Consider the following 22572-nt stretch of genomic DNA (forward strand, 5'->3'; position numbering starts at 1 on the left):
GCTAACCTAGGTGTTCCAGTTCAATCTTCTGGAGCCAAAAAAACTAGAAGTCTGATTTAAGGGCTATTCACACTACAGTATTTACTCACTGCGTTTTCTAGGGTAAAAAAATCAAACCTATGGAATTGAACACTACCTTTCACACTTGAGCGTAATCGCTGCGAAAAAAAGCGAAATCTGCTGCTGTTGCTGCAAAAAAAGCTAAACAGGTTCCATTTTGGACGAAAAACGCTGCGATCACCACCCTGTCCTGCTAAATTTGGATATAATCTGAAGGCAATATGGATCGGGTGCAAGCTGCTGCATGGAAAAACTGTTAACGGTTAAAGTCTGAATACAAAAATATTAAGGTGGCCTAGGCCCTTAGCAGACAGAAACCTGGCCGATGCAATCCACCCCAGAGCAATGCAGGACATAAACTTCAATTAGCTGATCTTGGTTGCATAGTACTTGTCAGGATGAGAAGCAATGCCTATAAATAAATACCTGCATTGTAGTTTAAATATATTGCAATGTGATGCGATATGGATATACCAAAATATGTCCAATATTCTCAGGCAAAGTGATCACTCTCTCTTACTTCTGCAATTTCTTTTCAACACAATTCTGCATTTCTAAATCCCCTTCGACTGCATTTAGATTTCCAGTAACCAATGATAAAAAGCATGTTGAGCGCTTATTCCTTTGCTTCATCATCTTGATAAGTTTGGCTTTCATATATATACTGATGGCCAACATGTTTTTTGGTGCAACTTATACACAGATGGTAGGGCAATTTAATAATGACTTTTTAAAATTATATCAACCTATATTACAGAATATACACCTGCAAATAGAGTTTAGTATGATTGCAGTTTTGGGGACCAGGAACAATTCAGCACTTGGAAGCTATTACAACACAGTAAGTGGGCCTATTAAGACAGATTAATTTTCAACATTTCCATAGTGGTAAAAAAAATAAAAAAATAAAAATTAAAAACCTACTCCTAGCCTTTAATGGACTATACAACACTAAATCACAAGCAGACACTTTGGATAGTTATTATCTGGGCTCTTTCTTTACAACTGAAATCGGCACATTCCACAAAAATGTGTTATGTAAATGTGTAAGTGGACAGAGATTCTAAAGACCTAGTTTGATAGGTTAATGTGAGAAACACCTACATTGTGTGAGCTTTTAAAAGTTTCAGAACTTGTGTGACTACTAACAAGAAAAAGAATAGGGGATTTTGTAATGCCATTTTTAAATTACTTTTATTCATTAGTCAACCTAAAATAATACAAATCTGCTTGTTCTTTCAGAGGTGTTTCAAAGTAGTTTTGTACATTTTGATATTTCTACCTTTTACATCATCCATGGAAGGAACTTTAGATTTAACTGAGATAGGACAAACCTGAAATAAGGTAGGATTGTGATTTTGGCAGAAGCACATTATTCAATCAGTCAGATATGAACAAGAAGCCCAGTATAGTACCTATATCCACACAACTACTCAATCCCCATTAATAGAGCTGAATTTTTTTCACGGTAAAAAAATGCTTATTTCACAGCCTAAAAATTCAAGATATTTCATGATTAAACATAACATTTATTAATGTCAAAAATTAGAGTTGTAAATGCTTACCTGAAAAACAGGGCGTGCTAAATTGTAGAATATTTAGTTTTTAAGTCCCCCTTTTAAAGACATTCTATTGTCACCTCAGTGAATTATCAAACAAAATAAAAACATAAATAAATGTAATATAACAACAGGCACATGAAATGTCCCCTTCTTGTATTGGACAAAACGATCTTTAGCAGAAATATTTCCAATTTTTAATGCAGCTGGTGTCTTTTTCGTTGAAAGAAATCGTGCAGCACTATGCAGTGTGTTCAATCATTTACCGAAAGCACACTAAACCAGCTGCCAGGTTCATGTAACAGGTAGTATCAATAAGGTAAATGTTTGCTATATTTATTTTAAGTGATAAAAAATACATATATTTATACTATTCTTTCAGAAATGGGAATTATTACAACTACATATTACACGACAATGGGTACATTTCATGGAAATCGTGAAATCAGTGATAACCGTGAAAAAAATACAGCTATGTTCCAGCCGTGTCACAATTCAGAAAGACTGTAGCTGTATCAGCCAGCCTTTAAATAATAATGTATTAACTGTCAAATATTAAGCAGTAACTACCATGATCCCAGCAGGTGAAGCTGTGTACTAAAAATCACTAACCCTACAGCTGATCTTCACATGTTAATAGGACAAGACCCTTTCTTTTTAAATCTCTCAGCAGTATGGAAGACGGAGTTACTTCTTCAAAAGAATGTATGTTTCTTCTGCACCTTGGAATAAAATTAAGCTGACTGCAGTGAGGAAGTTCCAGCAGGATAATACTATGAATGTTGGCAACGCTCTTTGTAATAATCAAATATAACTAAAAATAGTTATAATAGTGTAGAGTATTAATTCTTATATTTTAGTCTATTAATACATACTTTTCTGTAACTACCTTCTACCATCTGCAATGACCTATCAGGAGTTATTCAACCAGAAATAAGGTTTTACTGATTTAATGTATATTCTACTAGAAGAGAAAAGACAACAATGGGAGGGTTCCAGGTTTAGTATGGGTCTGATTTCAGTCCAGAAGCCTGATACAAATAATCTGCTGTGGGTGCAGCAGGGCCAGGACATTTTCCACCACATACTTCTGGGATTGTAGAATTCAAACAGGAGTACATACACTACGCATGTAGAGAAGAAAATCAGACATTGAGTTAACAGGCTCTGCAGGGTTACCCAGCCAACACCGCTGACACTAGCATAACAACAAAAAGGCAGCTTCCACACTTTTGTTGTTGTGTATATGTACCTATAGGATCTGGGATATTTATTTTTTTCGACAGCATTGCAGTGAAGTAACATCTTTGGAGTTAGTTAGCCTGCATGAGGATCAACTAACAAGCCCAAGTGAGTCACAAAGTGAATCAAAATAGTGCTTGAAAATCGAACTATGGATCCACTGCTCCAAGCACTAGGTCAAGCTGCTTTCCCTGTCAACATATACATATGAACACTGGTTTTTAAGTTTGTTGTACATTCTGTGAATGGTTTAAAAAACAAACAAAACAAAACAAAACAAAACAAAACAAAACAAAACAAAACAAGTGGGCTGGGCAGGTGACAATTAAAAAAAGAATTACAGCAGTATTTGCCCAAACGCTCAGTCAGGTAAGTAGGCTAAGTGCATGTGTTACCATCCAGTCAAATGCAACCATACCAGAGCCTGTTTTATCAATGTGAAAGCAACAGTTGTCATGTAACATTAACTTCCAGGACATGGTCGTCCTTGCTGGGTACAACAAGGACTTGCATGCCAGTGCTGCAGTTGAAGACCTGGCCGGGGCTGAAGGATTGCAGACGAGGCATGGACAACCCCTTGTGTTCATTGCTGGTGGAGTGTGCGCTGGTTCGGCTTCGGATGCTACTGCTGTCTGCCTGTTCGTCCAGTGCCTTGTCAACTGAAAGGTCATTCTCAAGCCAGCTGTCTACAATGAGAAACAATATAAAAGCACTTTCACTGTGTACTAAATGTACAAGTAATAAAAATAATATTTCATATTTATACAATATGTATATATAATATACATTAGTATTTTATATAATGTGCAATTGCAATGACTTGTCTACTTAACTTTCCAGTAGAATCAGTCAGATATCACACCCCTTTGTTACATGTAAGCAACGTGTATTTATACTAGATTGCAATGCAAAGTTTTAGAGAGAATGCTCACACAAAATGAAATATTAGTGGAGAAGGAGAAAAAGGATTCACTTATGCTGCACCACTCTATTGACACTGATATATATTTCAGGTGAGAGTTAAACTGATGCGAAAATCATAAATGCAATTCTTACAAAACTTTTGTGGTTGTATGCTTTTGATTGGTTAAAAATAGTCCTAATCTATAAAACAGCAATGCTAATTAATTAAAATATTTTTGATAAATTATAACTGATAATACAATTTCTTTACTTTCTTGGTAATGAGTTTTTTAAAAAGTTTACCCATTACCCTATTACAGGTTTATCCTGTTACAGGTTTGCCCCCTATACAAAAGTTTGCCATGGTAATTTCTGCAGTTTTCAGATCAACACCATATTTTTCAGAAAAAAGTTGTTGGTAACCCCATCAACTACACCATAGCCCAAACTGTATAAATGGTCTGCTTTATGTCACATAAAATGCTGCCTTTTGAAGCCTTTTACTATTACTACTTGAGCATCAAATCCTTATCCACTACAATGGCTTTTGACACTAGAAAATGTCTAGGCTGTTCATAAACCAATTCAGAGTACTGTACTTTAAACTGATAATATTTCTTTTTTTTACACAAAGAAAAACACCTCTAACAACTTCATTATATATATATTACAGCAGTCCCCCAATAATAACCAATGTTATGGAGCCCAGTAGGGGACATAAAAGAAAAAATATTTATCTTGTGGCCACGAGATAATAACTTGTGCGTATGACTTACTATCTCGTGGCCACAAGATAGTGAGTTCTGTGCATGAACGAAAATAATCAGAAGAGCAGATACAAGTAGCCTACTAAATCGCTAAAATTAATAACACGATTAAAAGACCGCATATAGACTCATACTCTACAGAGTTTAAACTAACTGTGATTGAACTGTTGGGAAAGGACGAGAAGCTTTCAGAAATACTGATGGACTCCAGTAGTTGAAACACAAGATGTGGACTACAATAATTAAAATTCAGAATTTGAAATCTTATATTGCTTTTTGCAAAGATCGCTGTAAAATGTTCTATGTACACTATATGTATGTATATATATATATATGTATGTATGTATATATATGTGTATATATATATATATATATATATATATATATATATATATATATATATATATATATACACACATACACACAATGCCTTGCAAAAGTATTCAGACCCCTGACCAATTCTCTCATATTACTGAATTACAAATGGTACATTGAAATTTCGTTCTGTTTGATATTTTATTTTAAAACACTGAAACTCAAAATCAATTATTGTAAGGTGACATTGGTTTTATGCTGGGGAATATTTTTAATAAAAATAAAAAACTGAAATATCTTGCTTGCATAAGTATTCAACCCCTGTGCTGTGGAAGCTCACAGTTTACACCGATGAAAGAAATTGCCCTAACGAGGACACAATTACCTTACCATTGGCCTCCACCTGTGAACCATTAAAGTTGCTGTCACATTTTCTGGATAAAAACCCCACTGTTGAAGGATCATTGGTCAGGCTGTGAATCTGAAGGAAAATGAAGACCAAAGAGCATTCTACAAAAGTTAGAGATAAACTAATACAAATGCATAGATTAGGGAAAGGGTACAAAATAATATCCAAGTGTTTGGATATCCCAGTGAGCACAGTTGGATCAATAATCAGGAAGTGGAAGCTGCATCACACCACCCAGGCACTGCCAAGAAAAGGCTGTCCCTCAAAACTCGGCAATCAAACAAGAAGGAGACTTGTGAGAGAAGCCACAGAGAGGCCAACAATCACTTTGAAGGAGCTACAGAGTTCAGTGGCTGGGAGTGGAGAAATGGTGCACCAGTCAACCATATCAAGAGCTCTGCATAACACTGGCCTGTATGGGAGTGTGGCAAGAAAGAAGCTGTTACTCAAAAAGTACCATCTGAAAGCACGTCTGGAGTTTGCCAGAAAGCATGAGAGTGACCCAGCTGCGATGTGGGAAAAGGTTTTGTGGTCAGATGAGACCAAGATAGAGCTTTTTGGCCAAAACTCAAAGCGCTATGTGTGGCGCAAACCTAACACTGCCCATGCCTCAGACACACCATCCCTACAGTGAAGTATGGTGGTGGCAGCATCATGCTGTGGGGATGCTTCTCATCAGCAGGGACTGGGCATCTTGTTAAAATTGAAGGAGGAATGGATGGAGCAAAATACAGGGAAATACTGCAAGAGAACCTGCTTCAGTCCACTAAAAAACTAAAGCTTCGGAGGAAATTCACCTTTCAGCAGGACATTGATCCCAAGCACAAGGCCAAAGGTGAATGTCCTAAAGTGGCCCAGTCAAAGTCCTGATCTCAATCCCATTGAGAATCTGTGGCACTATTTGAAAATTGCGGTCCACAAGCGTCGTCCAACCAACCTGAACAACCTGGAGGAAATCTGCCAAGAATGGGCCAAAATCACTCCGACATTGTGTGCAAAGCTGGTACATAACTTACCCCAAAAGACTTAAAGCTGTTATTGCTGCGAAAGGTGGCTCTACCAAATATTCATGTGTGGGGTTTGAATACTTATGCAAGCAAGATTTTTCTTAAAAATATTTCCCAACATAAAACCAATGTCACCTTACAATAATTGATTTTGAGTTTCAGTGTTTCAAAATAAAATCTCAAACAAAACGAAATTTCAATGTACCATTTGTAATTCAGTAATATGAGAGAATTGGTCAGGGGTCTGAATACTTTTGCAAGGCACTGTATACAGACGTGCTCAAATTTGTTGGTACCCTTACAGCTCATTGAAATAATGCTTCATTCCTCCTGAAAAGTGATGAAATTAAAAGTGATTTTATCATGTATACTTGCATGCCTTTGGTATGTCATAGAATAAAGCAAAGAAGCTGTGAAAAGAGATGAATTATTGCTTATTCTACAAAGATATTCTAAAATGGCCTGGACACATTTGTTGGTACCCTTAGAAAAGGTAATAAATAATTGGATTATAGTGATATTTCAAACTAATTAGTTTCTTTAATTAGTATCACACATGTCTCCAATCTTGTAATCAGTCATTCACCCTGTTTAAATGGAGAAAAGTAGTCACTGTGCTGTTTGGTATCATTGTGTGCATCACTCTGAACATGGACCAGAGAAAGCAAAGGAGAGAGTTGTCTGAGGAGATCAGAAAGAAAATAATAGACAAGCATGGTAAAGGTAAAGGCTACAAGACCATCTCCAAGCAGCTTGATGTTCCTGTGACAACAGTTGCAAATATTATTAAGAAGTTTAAGGTCCATGGAACTGTAGCCAACCTCCCTGGGTGCGGCCGCAAGAGGAAAATCGACCCCAGAGTGAACAGAAGGATAGTGCGAATGGTAGAAAAAGAACCAAGGATAACTGCCAAAGAGATACAAGCTGAACTCCAAGGTGAAGGTACGTTTCTGATCGCACCATCCGTCGCTTTTTGAGCAAAAGTGGGCTCCATGGAAGAAGACCCAGGAGGACTCCACTTTTGAAAGAAAAACATAAAAAAGCCAGACTGGAATTTGCTAAAATGCATATTGACAAGCCACAATCCTTCTGGGAGAATGTCCATTGGACAGATGAGTCAAAACTGGAGCTTTTTGGCAAGTCACATCAGCTCTATGTTCACAGATGAAAAAATGAAGCTTTCAAAGAAAAGAACACCATACCTACAGTGAAACATGGAGGAGGCTCGGTTATGTTTTGGGGCTGCTGTGCTGTGCCTGGCACAGGGTGCCTTGAATCTGTGCAGGGCAAAATGAAATCTCAAGAATTATCAAGGCATTCTGGAGCGAAACGTACTGCCCAGTGTCAGAAAGCTCTGTATCAGTCGCAGGTCATGGGTCCTCCAACAGGATAATGACCCAAAACACACAGCTAAAAGCACCCAAGAATGGATAAGAACAAAACATTGGACTATTCTGAAGTGGCCTTCTATGAGTCCTGATCTGAATCCTATCGAACATCTATGGAAAGAGCTGAAACTTGCAGTCTGGAGAAGGCACCCATCAAACCTGAGACAGCTGGAGCAGTTTGCTCAGGAAGAGTGGGCCAAACTACCTGTTAACAGGTGCAGAAGTCTCATTGAGAGCTACAGAAAACGTTTGATTGCAGTCATTGCCTCTAAAGGTTGTGCAACAAAATATTAGGTTAGCGGTCCCATAATTTTTGTCCATGCCATTTTCATTTGTTTTATTATTTACAATATTATGTTGAATAAAAAATCAAAAGCAAAGTCTGATTTCTATTAAATATGGAATAAACTATGGTGGATGCCAATTACTTTTGTCAGTTTCAAGTTATTTCAGAGAAAATTGTGCATTCTTCGTTTTTTGTGGAGGGGTACCAACAAATTTGAGCACGTCTGTATATATATATATATATATATATATATATATATATATATATATATATATATATATATATATATTTTTTTTTTACATAATGTGATGTGTACAGCGAATATATAAAAGTTATTTCAGCACAATGATTTATCAATTTAAAATAAAACAGAGTATTACAAAATGTACATCTGAGTGGGATCCTTTTTTTTTTATTATTTTTTTTTTTAAACCGGCAATTTTCAGACAACCGGTTTGTCTCTAAACTCGTCCGGTTTAGCGAGGGACTACTGTATGAGCAATTCTGTTTTTAACTTTACCAATGTCCGGTTGTGTGGAGTGGGTTGAGTGGTGAGGAAGGTACTTGGAGACCTTCACATTAGGGAAAGGCAGGTTTCCAGCGAACAGTGGCATCACCTCCATGTGGACCTTGTGCGAGGCCCGAGCTGCCACAGGCATTGAGATGACCCCCGAGCTCTTTCCACACAATGCCCAGTTACTGCTGTTGTCCACCACTGTAAAAGAATGAAATTGGAAAAACAGCAGATCAGTTCGGCCAAGCCCCCACCATTACTACTAATAATGCTTGATCATGAAATCCCTTTCCCCTTTATCCATGGGGTGTTAATAAACCAATATAGAGTTGTGTAAAGGGTGTTTTATGAATTAAAACATATGAATTACATATGAAATTTAAATATATTAACTGGTGAGCACTTTTTTTCAATGGGCTCATCCAGTTGATATTTCCCATTTTGGCTGTGTGATATGGGAAACACGCGATCATTAATATCAGCAACAGAGAGCTTACCCCAACGCGAGCTGTCAACCAGCAACACATCTCTACAATTCTCTAGTGTGTACTTGATAACGAAAACCCTCCAGAGCCCTCCACGTAGTGAAAATCAGGTAAATCCAAAAGAAACCCACGTTTCCAATATCGAAACTACCTTGGCAATAGGCTCTCCTTTCAATCTTCGGGCCAGAAAAAAACCCTGAGTGTCCAGCTATTCTCTCCGGGCCCAACTGAAGGCGAGTCGGGCTGGACTGAGCCGGTCTGAGCCGGTTGCAGTTGTGTGTTTAGTGAGAGACACCTCTGCACTGGGGCCCAGTCATCTGGACAATCCCTGGGGACTCTGCTGAACCCCCGCTGGGGCTCGATAAGGGGCTGATAGAAACTGACGGAGGATACATCGTGAAGAGCCATGTCACAGTCGACGCAGAGTAATGGGAGAGTGGGGTTGTGGCATGTGAGGTTTGCAATAATACCACCGGAGAGAGGTATATAAAGACGTACAGTATATCATGATACTAAAATCCTATGACACCTAATAATCGGGGAAAAATAAAACTATCAGTTTTTTTTATACCTTTTTTTTAGCTTCTAAAACAAACTCTGTAATTGTGTGCTTTAAAAACAATATTAACTAATATCTTACTCATTTCTACTACCCAGCGCGTTCTGGGAAATTTTAATTACTGCAGCAGTTATGGCGAATGCCAGAGAGAGAAGCTTGATGTGGAACTATTTTGGATTTCAGCCAGATGACAACCGCAATCTGGTTGAAGTCGGACAGTCAAAATGTCGAAAGTGTTTTAAAGAAGGGGAAAAACAAAAGGAGGAAATGCCACTAATTTACTGAAACATCTTTCAGATCGCCACCCCGATCTGTTTAGCGTTTTACTTTTGTCTTTTACTGTAGTTTCTTCCGTTCTTTTAGTTTAAGTGCATATTACTTATAAAAACAAACAAAAAACAAAAACAGCAAAGAAACACATAAAACAGGAAGGCGCTAGAAGATCAAAAGGGAATTCATTGATGCTTGTTTATTTCGTCATTACAGTGCATTTGCTAGAAGCTGCAAAAATATAATTTGCCAACACCTGTCATTCAAACTACTACATATGAAAAATGTTAGGGATGTTTTTATATTCTTTGGATTTTGTGTTAATCCGTATTTTATGTGCATGTAATGTGATAGCTGTGAAAATCCTGTGATTTGAAATGCATGCATGAGCGGTGGAAAGACCAGGATGAATACAGACTTCACTGTCAGCATATCAGTTTCCCTACAGATAACAGGATCAATGTGACGCTTCACCTGCAGAGGAAAGCACAAGACCTATACAGCTTCTGAGTCACAAAAGACTGCCAATGTAGACGGCTACAGATTCAGCAATAAAAAGTACTTTCAGTTTATTACAGTAGCCAGTGGTTGTCTTTTGTCTAATTTACTTTCTTTGCAAGATTTTTAACAACCAAACGAGCATGATGGGCCGACTAGCCTCCTCTCACTAGTAAAATGTTTTTTGTTCTTATTTAAGGTGCACTAGGTCATTGTTTTGACAGAGACATCTGGCTTGAATACGCTTAAACAAAATCCTGTTCTACTAGCACGTAAGAGGAAGACATCTACATCAGTGGCCTGTTTGTTTTAGAAATGTAGCATTAAATATAATGCTTAACTTTGAATTATTCACTACTGAATTGCGTATGTTAGCAGTGCTTTTAGTAAAGCAGTTCTTTGCCAGAAATATGTTTTTTTTATCTGCTGAACTAATTTTATTCAATTATTTGGAAGTGGTAATTTTCAAAATATCTAATGCTATCAAATTCTAAAATTAACACTAGAAGGACCGGAGAAATACTCATACCTAGAAGCCCCGCAGCAGTCTTTCTGACGGCTGTATTCAAACACTGTAAATAGTGTAACGAACGGAGAAACAGTAATCATTGAGTACGTTACATAAACATCTGAAACGCCGAAGCATATTATATCTCTCTCTCATATATATATATATACACATTCTTTTTTATTTATTTATTTGAGAGGAAAGGTAGTTCCTCGTACAAGTTAGAAAAACTTGTTTGAAACTACCGAGTCTCCTTACAGCTCAAAGAGTTTCACTGTTTTTACCCTGTTGCAAGGGCAAAACTAAATCACTTAGAATTATCATCTATACCAGTATCAAAAGTCAAACTTTCTTACATCAAATGTGAAAAAACATACATACCTCTTATACACAATGAGATATAAGTCATCAAACTAAAAAAATTGTAAAATTGTTCTTCTTCCTCTTCCGTCTACTTTTTAAGGGTGTGTGGCGACTTTTCAAACAGAAAAGCTAAATAACTGGACATCTACCAATCATGTGATTCCACATGTTGGTCAACATCAAAATAAACCAGGGAATGCAAACAGTTTGATATCCACACCATTTATATTAAACAATTTATTTATGTTTTAAAACAGCACATATTGCAGGGGAAAAAAAAAAAAAAATACCGTGGTTTGAACTTGCAACATGACGTTCTTGAAGAGCACACGACCTTAGCCCGCTGCGCAGTTGTTGAAATGCGTTCATTTTTTAAGCTTACATCCAAGCCTGACCAGCTTTTGCTGAAAACCTGAAGGTTCTGCTCGATTGTAGAAATTTTCTATTTCCTGTTTGAAAATTTCCAGTTTCCTGTTTATTTGGTAGATACCATAGAATGGAATGTAGCTTCCTTGCCTAAATCTCTGATCACTGATAAATTGTAGTTCCTCGTTTAATTAAAAATAAAGGAATTATTTATTTGGTAGAAATAAATAAATGATTTAAACAAATGCATAGAGGAATACATACATTTAGAAATTAATATTTTTAAATAAATAAAATGTAGAAATGAATGTAAAATAGCAGGAGGAGAGGATGAGGTGTATAAAGGCCATTTCCCAGGCCAAGCAGGGAGAATGGATGAGATGGGAGAGTGTAGAACAATGCAAGATTGGCTGGCAAGACCTATGGTGAATGGAACATAGCAGGATCAGTTTCCTCATCAGGTCAACATATGATGTTCTCCCATCACCACAGAACCTAAACCTCTGGGTAGGAGAGGATCCCTCATGTCCTTGGTGTTCATCACCTGCAACATTAAGGCACATTTTGACAGGATGTAAGGTGGCTCTTAGCCAAGGACGGTTTACTTGGCGCCATGACCAGGTGCTGCGATGTTTGGCCTTAGCATTGGAAGACAAGCATAAACATGACCAATAAGTTGCCACCTGTTCCATCAAAACATTACACACAAAAGACAACATTACTCTGCCCAGGAGAGCAACCACCAAAAAAAGGTGTTAAAACCAATCCTCGCCCAGGACAACTGGAAGCTGCTAGAGACTGGAAAATGCTGGCAGATGTTGGTCAACGGCTTATTTTTCCACCTGAGATTGCCACCACTAACCTTCGACCAGATATTGTCTTGTGGTCTGGATCAGCACGCCTTGTTCACCTGGTAGAGTTAACAGTGCCATGGGAGGATGCTGTAGATGAGGTGTATGAGAGGAAGAAACTGTGGTATGCTCAACTAGCCACTGAAGCGGAACAGTGAGGATGGAGAGTCCGGGTTTACCCAGTGGAGGTGGGTTGTCGAGGATTTGTGGCACACTCTTCAACCCGGTTTCTCAGAGACGTCGGATTCAGTGGCCAAGAGTTGCGTCGCACAGTGAAGAACTTATTTGAAGCAGCAGAGAGGAGCAGCAACTGGCTGTGGTTGAGACGGAAAGATTCTGGCTGGGGATTTCAAGCACAATAGAAAGAAAGAAACGCGGATGTACAGGTAAGTAAGCTGGGCTGAGTTGAGTGGGGGACGGAGGGGGGTGGTGCTGGGACGCCAGAATCACCGTCGAGCCCTCTTGAGGTGTCGTGGGCTAGTCGACGAAACACTGAGGATGGAAGGTGCCCACTTGACCCCAGAGATGTACCCTACTTAGCTCAATCCAGACGGTTGTCATGCTGATGCGCTGGGGAGGCCGCACTGTGGTTGATTCCCGGAGCCAGCATTGCAGCCGTTGTGTGTGCTGATGCGTCAGGGAGGCAAAATAAGCTGATCCCTGGAACCAGCATTACACTTCAGCCATTAACACCAGACAGAAGGATATCTACATCAACCCTCTGTCTGTATAAAAGCAGTGTTGGAACAGACTGTGTTACTACCCCCTCTTAAGCATTATTTGGACAGTATTGTACTGCAGGAAGTAGTATATTGCTCTCATAATGGCAAGAAAAGTGCAATTAACAAAGGAAGACAGACAGACCATTATAACCCTTAAAAGTGTAGGTCTTTCCTTTAGAGAAATTGCAAAGAAAGCCGAGGTGTCAGTGAGTACAGTTTCCTACACCATCAAAAGGCACTTGGAAACTGGAGGAAACTCTGACAGGAAGAGGTCTGGCAGACCCAAAGCCACAACAGAATCAGAAGACAAGTTTCCGAGAGTCAACAGCTTGCGTGATAGGCGGCTCACAGGACAACAGCTTCAAGCACAGCTTAACACTGGTCGAAGTAAGCAAGTCTCAGTTTCAACTGTGAAGAGAAGACTTCGAACTGCAGGTTTGACAGGTCGAGTGGCAGTAAGAAAGCCATTGCTAAGATGGCAAAATAAGAAAAAGAGGCTTGCCTGGGCCATGAAGCACCGCCAGTGGACTACTGAAGACTGGAAGAAGGTCTTATGGACCGATGAATTAAAATTTGAATTCTTTGGTTCATCACGCAGGGTTTTTGTACGCCGTCGAGTAGGTGAAAGGATGGTTCCTTGGTGTGTGACACCAACTGTCAAACATGGAGGAGGAAGCGTGATGGTCTGGGGCTCTTTTGCTGGATCCAGAGTCGGCGACTTGCACAGAGTGACTGGCACCGTGAACCAAAACTGCTACCACAGCATTTTGCAGCGCCATGCAATACCCTCTGGTATACGCCTAGTTGGTCAGGGGTTCATCCTACAGCAAGATAATGACCCAAAACATACCTCCAGGCTATGTCAGAACAAGACGGTAGGCTTCAAATCATGGAATGGCCAGCACAGTCTCCAGACTTAAACCCCATTGAGCTGGTTAGGGATGAATTGGACAGAAGGGTGAAAGCAAAGCAACCTACAAGTGCAACACATTTGTGGGAACTTCTGCAACAGTGTTGGGAAGAACTTTCCGAACAATATTTGATGTCCATTGTAGAAAGAATGCCACGAGTGTGTTTGGCTGTTATATCTGCAAAAGGTGGCTACTTTGATGAGTCAAAAATTTAGATTAAATTTTGTTAAACAAAACGATTCCATGATTTCTTTTTTATCTCCAATTGTTTATTTGTTCTATGCTTTAATTTCAGAGTACATTGAGACAAACTGCGTAAATTTCAATAAAAACTGGAAAAATGGAGGTGTTCTAAAACTTTTGACCGGTAGTGTATATATATATAGTAAGATAGCAGGGAGGGGGTTAATATCCTCTCTGCAGGAAAACCATGTGCAAATGCACCTTGCGTAATTGTTTAATTCATGGTTTAATTGTTTTATTGTTAATTATCTGCTGCACCTGGGTAGTAATTGTAAATTAGGACCAGGTGCAGGGTATATAAGAGGTGCAGTCAGTCTGCACAGGGCTGCTGAGTAGAAGGAGTGCTCTGCTTCCGAGCAGTCATTAAAAGGGAAAAAGTATGTCTCAAGTGTTTTTGTTATTGGTCAGGTAAACGGCTTAGCCGTGCTGAGTGTTAGTTTAGGTTGCTGTCTGTGTCGTAGTTAGTGCTCGTGAGAGCTAGGTGTTTGTTTTTGGTTTTGTTTTGTTTTGTTTGTGTTTGTGAATTAAAAAAAGAACGCATCCGCGCTTTGAAAAACTCCATTCTTGTGTCCTGAGTCTGTGTTCTAAAGGGGCAATGAACCGCGGAAAGGTGCAATTCTGTTGCATGTGGTGGCACCGTGTGTGGGCACCCCTACGACCCAAAGAGAATGGACAGTTTGGAGGAATTGATCGCGCAGATCAATAAAAACACCGCTGCTCAACAAGAGCAAAACAGGAAGTGGAGGCAAGAGATGGGGCTGCCAGATCCGGAGCCGTCGGAGCTAGACCTGCTGCTCCAAAAGTGGGAGGAAGCGAGAGGAGCCCCGCTGACTCCAGCCCCAGAGCCTAGAGGGGAGGAGCCGCCGCTCCCAGAGCCCAGAGGGGAGGAGCCGCCGCTCCCAGAGGGGAGGAGCCGCCGCTCCCAGAGCCCAGAGGAGAAGAGCCGTCGCTCCCAGAGCCCAGAGGGGAGGAGCTGCTGCTCCCAGAGCCACCAGTGGAAGTCAAGGGGGAGGACGTGCCTCCACCCCTGCAAGGGTTGCCAAGGGAGGTCCCTTGTCCCGGCAGCATGGACACGGGCCGGAATGCCCAGACCTCCCTCCGCTTGACCTGGCTCCCAGGTCGCAGCACAGCCAGTCACTTGCCTGGTCCCTTGCTCCACTGCCCCTGGAATCCCAGACGTCACTGCGCAAGAGGCAGACGTCGCTACGCAAGGGGCAGATGTCACTAGCGTTCCCCCTGCTGATTGCTCCACTCCCCTTACCTAGTGCTGCGCTCAACCTGGGATTGCAGAGGTCGCTGCGCAGGTCCACAGACGCACGCCTCTGCGTGTCAGTCCTGGTTCCCAGTCACCGGCCTGCGCTGTGGTCGCTCTGGACAAGCTGTCTGGGTCCCTCCTCGCCGGTCCTGGTCCCTCAAGAACGGAGTGTTTTTGTTATTGGTCAGGTAAACGGCTTAGCCGTCCCGAGTGTTAGTTTAGGTTGCTGTCTGTGTCGCAGTAAGTGCTCGTGAGAGCTAGGTGTTTATTTTTGGTTCTGTTTTATGTTTGTGAATTTAAAAAACAGCGCATCCGCGCTTTGAAAACTCCATTCCTGTACCCTGGGTCTGTGTTGTAAAGGGGCAACGAACCACGGAGAGGTGCAATTCTGTTTAGTTTTATATATATATATATATATATATATATATATATTAGGGCTGTCAAAATGAATCGTGATTAATCTCACAATTAAAAAAATTAATCTAGTTAATCTCGGTTTTAATCGCATATTAAATTGTTACAATTACTCCATCCATCTAATTTAAATTTGTTTTATTACTGATGCTATTGTTTTTATTATCCTTAACTATAAATAAAATTGTTTAAAATGTATTTATTTATGTATTTATTTAACCAGGAAATTTACGCATTGAGACCACCACGAAAATTTACTAGGGGCAATAATTTAGAAATTAAAAATACAACCAACAAAATAAAATGTGCGGTTCAAGCTTGATCAGCAGCATACAGAGATCAGAAAACACAATACATAGGATATCTATTTTTAAATGTGATTGTGAACTGAAATAAATTAGTTTTTTATAAAGCATTTAAAGCATTTAAACTAGAAAGGAAGGGGGGAGAAAACATAAAAACAGAAGGGAGACCACATCAAAACAAGGGCAACAACTCAGGTAAGACAACTATTAAATGTATTTATCTTAATGCTAGAAGTTTCAGAAACAAAATGTTAGAACTTGAAGCTACTGCACTAACAAGTAACTACGATGTGATAGGTGTTACAGAAACTTGGTTGTCTGAGAGTGATGGAGACAAATATAATATTAGTGGGTACACACTGTATAGGAAAGACAGGCAGGACAGAAGAGGCGGAGGGGTAGCGCTATACATAAGAAATAGTCTTGAAGCCCAGGTGTTAAATCTGAACAAAGAAAACAATGCAGAATCAATATGGGTCAGAATAATGGACAAAAATTCAAAGGGCATAATAAAAGAAGCATGCTATAGACTGCCAAATTCAGACGCTGAGCAAAATAATCTGTTATACAATGACATTCGAAATGCGTGTAGAAAAGGAGAAGCCATATTAATGGGGGATTTCAACTTCCCCCGTATAAAATGGGAGAACCCGGTGGGGAGCATGATGGATGAAATTGAAATGGTGGAAATGACAAATGACTGCTTCCTAACGCAATTTGTCAAGGCACCGACTAGAGTGGAGGCATGCCTTGATTTAGTCTTTTCAAATAACGAAGACAGAATACCTAAAACAGAGGTCAGAGAGCCATTGGCAAACTCAGACCACAACATGGTCTCATTTGAAGTATTTTTTAAAACACCAAAAGTAATGACTAAAGCTAAGGTTTACAATTTTAGAAAAGCAAACTATGAAGGTATGAAACAGAGGCTAACAGAAGTAGATTGGAGTAAAATAGAGAAAACATCCACAGAAAAAGGATGGCTGTTTTTTAAAAATGTAGTACTAGAGGCACAAAACAATTCCTATAAAGTAGACAAATCTAAATCTAAAACAAAATGGCCAAAATGGTTTAATAGATCAATTAAAAAAAATATTCAGCGAAAAAAGGCACTTTACAGAGCTTTTAAAAGGGACCAAAAGTATAGTACACAGAAAGAGTACTTGGAACTGCAAACACAAGTCAAAAAGGAAGTTAGAAAGGCCAAGAGAGAGATAGAAATAAATATTGCTAAGGGGCAAAAACCAATTCCAAAATGTTTTTCCAATATTATAAACAGCAAGGGAATATTCAAAGAGGAGGTTAAATGTCTAAGAGACACAAATGGCAAAATCATAAATGAAGGAAATAAAATAGCAAATATATTAAATGATTACTTTTCACAGGTTTTTACAAAGGAGGACACGGACGACATGCCCCACATGTCAACCTGTTCCTATCCAGTTTTAAATAACTTTAGCATAACAGAGGCAGAAGTGTTAAAGGGACAAGAGCTCTTAAAATAAACAAATCCCCTGGGCCGGATGAGATCCTCCCAATAGTACTCAAAGAAATGAAAAAAGTTATTTACAAACCGCTAACCAAGATCATGCAACAGTCTCTTGACACGGGTTGTATCGACAGACTGGAAAATAGCAAACGTAATACCGATCCACAAAAAGGGAGACAAAACCGAACCAGGTAACTACAGACCAATAAGCCTGACTTCTATTATATGGAAACTTATGGAAACTATAATAAGATCTAAAATGGAAAATTACCTATATGGTAACAATATCCTGGGAGACAGTCAGCATGGTTTTAGGAAAGGGAGATCGTGTCTAACTAAGCTGCTTGACTTTTTTAAGGATGCAACATTGACAATGGATAATTGCAAAGCATACGACATGGTTTATTTAGATTTCCAGAAAACTTTTGACAAAGTCCCGCATAAAAGATTAATTCTCAAACTGAATGCAGTAGGGATTCAAAGAAATGCATGCACATGGATTAGGGAGTGGTTAACATGTAGAAAACAGAAAGTACTGATTAGAGGAGAAACCTCAAAATGGAGCGAGGTAACCAGTGGTGTACCACAGGGATCAGTATTAGGTCCTCTGCTATTCCTAATCTACATTAATGATTTAGATTCTGGTATAGTAAGCGAACTTGTTAAATTTGCAGACAACACAAAAATAGGAGGAGTGGCAAACACTGTTGCAGCAGCAAAGGTCATTCAAAATGATCTAGACAGTATTCAGAACTGGGCAGACACATGGCAAATGACATTTAATAGAGAAAAGTGTAAAGTATTGCATGCAGGTAATAAAAATGTGCATTATAAATATCATACGGGAGATACTGAAATTGAAGAAGGGAACTATGAAAAAGACCTAGGAGTTTATGTTGACTCAGAAATGTCTTCATCTAGACAATGTGGGGAAGCTATAAAAGGCCAACAAGTTGCTCGGATATATTGTGATAAGTGTTGAATTTAACAAGGGAAGTAATGCTAAAACTTTACAATGCATTAGTAAGACCTCACCCTGATTATTGTGTTCAGTTCTGTTCACCTAGTTACAAAAAGGATATTGCTGCTCTAGAAAGAGTGCAAAGAAGAGCAACCAGAATTATCCCGCGTTTAAAAGGCATGACACATGCAGACAGGCTAAAAGAACTGAATCTATTCAGTCTTGAATAAAGAAGACTACGCGGCGATCTGATTCAAACATTCAAAATCCTAAAAGGTGTAAATGTCCACCCAGGGGACTTTTTTGACCTGAAAAAGTTAACAAGGACCAGGGGTCACAAATGGAGATTAGATAAAGGGACATTCAGAACAGAAAATAGGAGGCACTTTTGAGGGTCTGGAACCTACTCCTCAGTAATGTTGTTGAAGCTGACACCCTGAGATCCTTCAAGAAGCTGCTTGATGAGATTCTGGGATCAATAAGCTACTAACAACCAAACTTTCTTATGTTCTTATGTTCTTAATAATAATGCTCATAATAAAGTAGAGAGACTTTTCAGTATTGCTGGTAAAGTTGATCAACCTGAAAGATGCAAACTAAAGGACACTTTTGAGAACTTCATGTTTATTAAACATAACAATCAAAACAAGTAAAAAGAATAATTGTGCAATGCACAAATATATAAATATATACATACATCTCATCATTTATGTCAGTTTTTTTTTTTTACAAAACTGGTCCTGCGGGCCCACTGTGTCTGCTGTTTGTGTTCCAACTTAGTACTCAATTATTAAATTGATCCCCCAATTGGACTAACAATTAGTGACTTAATGCAATGCAGAAATAACTTGACATTTCTAACAAAATGCTAATAAATAAATAAATACATTAATAATAATAATAATAATAATAATAATAATAATAATAATAATAATAATAATAATATTATGAAACTCTTTTGGCTGCTTTCACAAACCCTGATCAGCACTAATCTTGGTCTACCTTACCCGAGTTAACATTAGATAGTCCTAGATTAGTACTAATTGAAGCCTGTGCAGCCAGCCATTTAAGAGCTACAAATAATTCAAATGCTCTGATTAGACATTTTATTCATTCAATTGAGGGTTCAATTAGTAATTTAAAGCTCAGTTGGAACAAAAATCAGCAAACACTGGGTCCTAAGGACCAAGATTGGGAAACACTGTTTTATGTAACTTGCTTCCTATATTGGTACATACCTGTTAATTATTATGAACTACATGATTACTGTGTTTATGTTGTTATTATATAAACTGCTTTCCTTGTATGTCACCTTGGATAAAGTCCTCTGCTAAATTCATGTGAATAAATTAACATTTGTTGTATGGGAAAGTATTTGAAGTCCATTTAGCATTTGTCACATATTTGCATTTGTATTTAGTTTGGTAGTAAATGTATCACATTTGCATTTGTATTAAGCAAATTCGCAAGAACACTGACATTGCCACTGGTCTCATCAATTTCCTACTATCTGGAAACCACAAGTATGCTCAAAACCATCACCATCAAATTTAACAATGGAGTCACCCATACCTTTGTTTGAAATCATGGATAGAAATCATAACTTTGTTCGAGAGCAGTTCCCAGTCATTGGTGCTCATGCAATCACCATTCACAAATGCCAGGGTATGACTCTAAAACAGTTAGGATGAATCTTGGTAACTCCATTTTCTCCTATGGACAAAGTTTCGTTGCACTTTCCACAGTTACTTCCTTAAGCTGTATCCACCTTATCAACTTTGACCCCACCTGCATTTACGCATGTCAAACTGCAGTTGAAGAGTACCATCGGCTCAGAGGGATTTATTGTCCAAGGTTAATAAGCTTGAAGGAGACTAACACGCACAATGGACACAAGGTAAAAGATCGTGTGCATTTCATTAACCAAGCCATCATTAATGTTCAGGAACAGCAAAAGCCTCAATCTTCTAAGAGAACACTTGCAGTTACACATCCATTCAGAGGCTTGCGCAACCCAAATTTCACCTCATGTGATGCAAATGCAACATTGCAGTGCCTTCTTCACTTGCAGCCTCTGAAGGATTCATTAAAACACAGTCAACAAGAGGCTATCAGGATCTTTTTTCACAAATAGGATCAATTGCCATCCACTGCATCTCAAACTACTGTGGATATTTGTCACTTCTTAAGAGAACCTTTCAATAGAGGTGAGCAGCAAGATGTTGCAGTTTCTCACCAAATTGTCTGAAATCTGTCCCGAAGTATCTCGCATGGTTTTAGTCACAATAAGTCATGAGATTCTACGTACTACATGTAACTACTGCTCATAAAACTGAGAGTTGTTGAATGTTTATCCTCTATATGTAACTGCTGGTACAGATTCCATGTGTTTGGAAGAACTCATTTATAGAAATGACAAATGGGCAATGATTCCTGGTAGCAAATGTAGGCAATGCAAAACTTCTCCAATCGTGAAATGTGAACTTATTCAAATCAGCAGGAAGAATGATTGCAGTCCAACTTATGATTTGGGAAACCAAACCAGACGGGACCGTTACAAAGTGACACAATGCTAAGTTTACTGCTGTGCAGAAGAGCACAATTACTGTGGACAACATGAATGACCAATTAGCTTCCATTATCATGCACCAAGGACAGGGTGTTACTTCAGGACACTATGTGTCTGTTCTTGGTGTGGGTGCTACTGGAAAATGGGTGCATGCAAATGATGCACTTTATTGAAGTCAAGCCATGGTCAAGAAATGCAAACGACATGTATATGGCCTTTTATGAAGAGATCTAATGCTTTACAAATGCCTCAGCCTAAGTTCATAACACCACTATATCAAGGAGAAGAATTGTTTTTTTCCAGCATTAAAATGTGTTAGTATACTACCCTTTAGCACGGACATGCATATGTACCTTTTGAACCATTCATAATATTGTAGTTTTGTACCTACGTAAATATCAATACCTACCAAAATAGACATATTGTTTTCACCACTGATGCAACTACAAGAATACAATGTTAACACTTTCAGTACTTTCAGTACTGTCCATTATTTTACTTTCAAATCTTTTCTCATTTCTATTATATTACTCTACTTACTCTCTTGTCTTGTCTGTCTGTCTATTTACTGTTCTCGAATATCTTTCCCTCGCTTTATTCATTATTTCATTAAGTAAAAAAAGAAGTGATATCTATAACAAAAACATTGTCAATGTAAAAAAACAAGTTAGAAAAACGCAACAGCCATTTAAAGTGGTGATATCAAACACAAAAGCCCAAGTTAGGAGAAGGCCAATTAGGCCAATCTTGTCAAGCATCAAGCAAATAGGCACAATTGGAAAGGTGCTGGGGCCCAACATTCACACAGTTGTTGCTTCTAACTTGGCTTCTTTTTTCATTGCTCCACTTGACATTGAAATGCTCTTTGTACAACTTCAAGGGCATTGTGACCATTCCCTTATCAGCTCAAAAGTCACATCTGCAACAAAAAACATTGACAATGCACAACCAAAAAAAGGCTCCAACACCCCAGCCCTGGATCTGCAATGCCTGCCCCATCAACTGTCACTTCCCATACACACCTTGCATTCTCATTATCCCTTGTACTTGTTGCCATTATTGGTCTTGTTCATCATCTTCAATGTTGGAAATATAATGCTTCGTGCTCTTTGATGTATTCTTGTATGTATGGGCTAAATGTCTGTCCATGTATGCCCTCATCTACCTGTGCCTTACTTGCATGTTGTCCGTCTGTCTTCCCAAAGCATACTTGTCTGCGCCTGTGATGACCCCCATTCCCTGTCTGTCTTTCTCTCTGTAGTAGTGCTTGTAAGGATAACCAAGAACACTTCAGTCTGTGTTGAGCACTTTCCTTGGCACATGTGTGTTAGCATCTTTATTCTGGTTACAACC

At 38.9% G+C, this 22572-nt stretch overlaps 1 protein-coding gene across 2 annotated transcripts in view; it reads right to left on the reverse strand.

Moving 5' to 3' along the window:
- Positions 1–1237: 1237 nt before the first annotated feature.
- The window catches only part of LOC117406015 (trafficking protein particle complex subunit 10-like), a 168556-nt gene continuing 147221 nt past the window's right edge, over positions 1238–22572 (reverse strand). Inside the window, exons 22-23 of one of the 2 annotated variants that reach the window (XM_034009655.3) lie at positions 8457–8651; positions 1238–3547 (exon numbers count right to left, since the gene is read on the reverse strand). In XM_034009655.3, the coding sequence (XP_033865546.2) occupies positions 3315–3547; positions 8457–8651 (428 nt within the window). In that variant the 3' untranslated portion in view covers positions 1238–3314. The remainder of the gene's footprint in view (positions 3548–8456; positions 8652–22572) is intronic. The other variant, XM_059029751.1, reaches the window with a different exon arrangement.

This window comes from Acipenser ruthenus, chromosome 9 (genome assembly GCF_902713425.1).
Source record: "Acipenser ruthenus chromosome 9, fAciRut3.2 maternal haplotype, whole genome shotgun sequence".
In the NCBI taxonomy this organism is placed as follows: Eukaryota; Metazoa; Chordata; class Actinopteri; order Acipenseriformes; family Acipenseridae; genus Acipenser; species Acipenser ruthenus.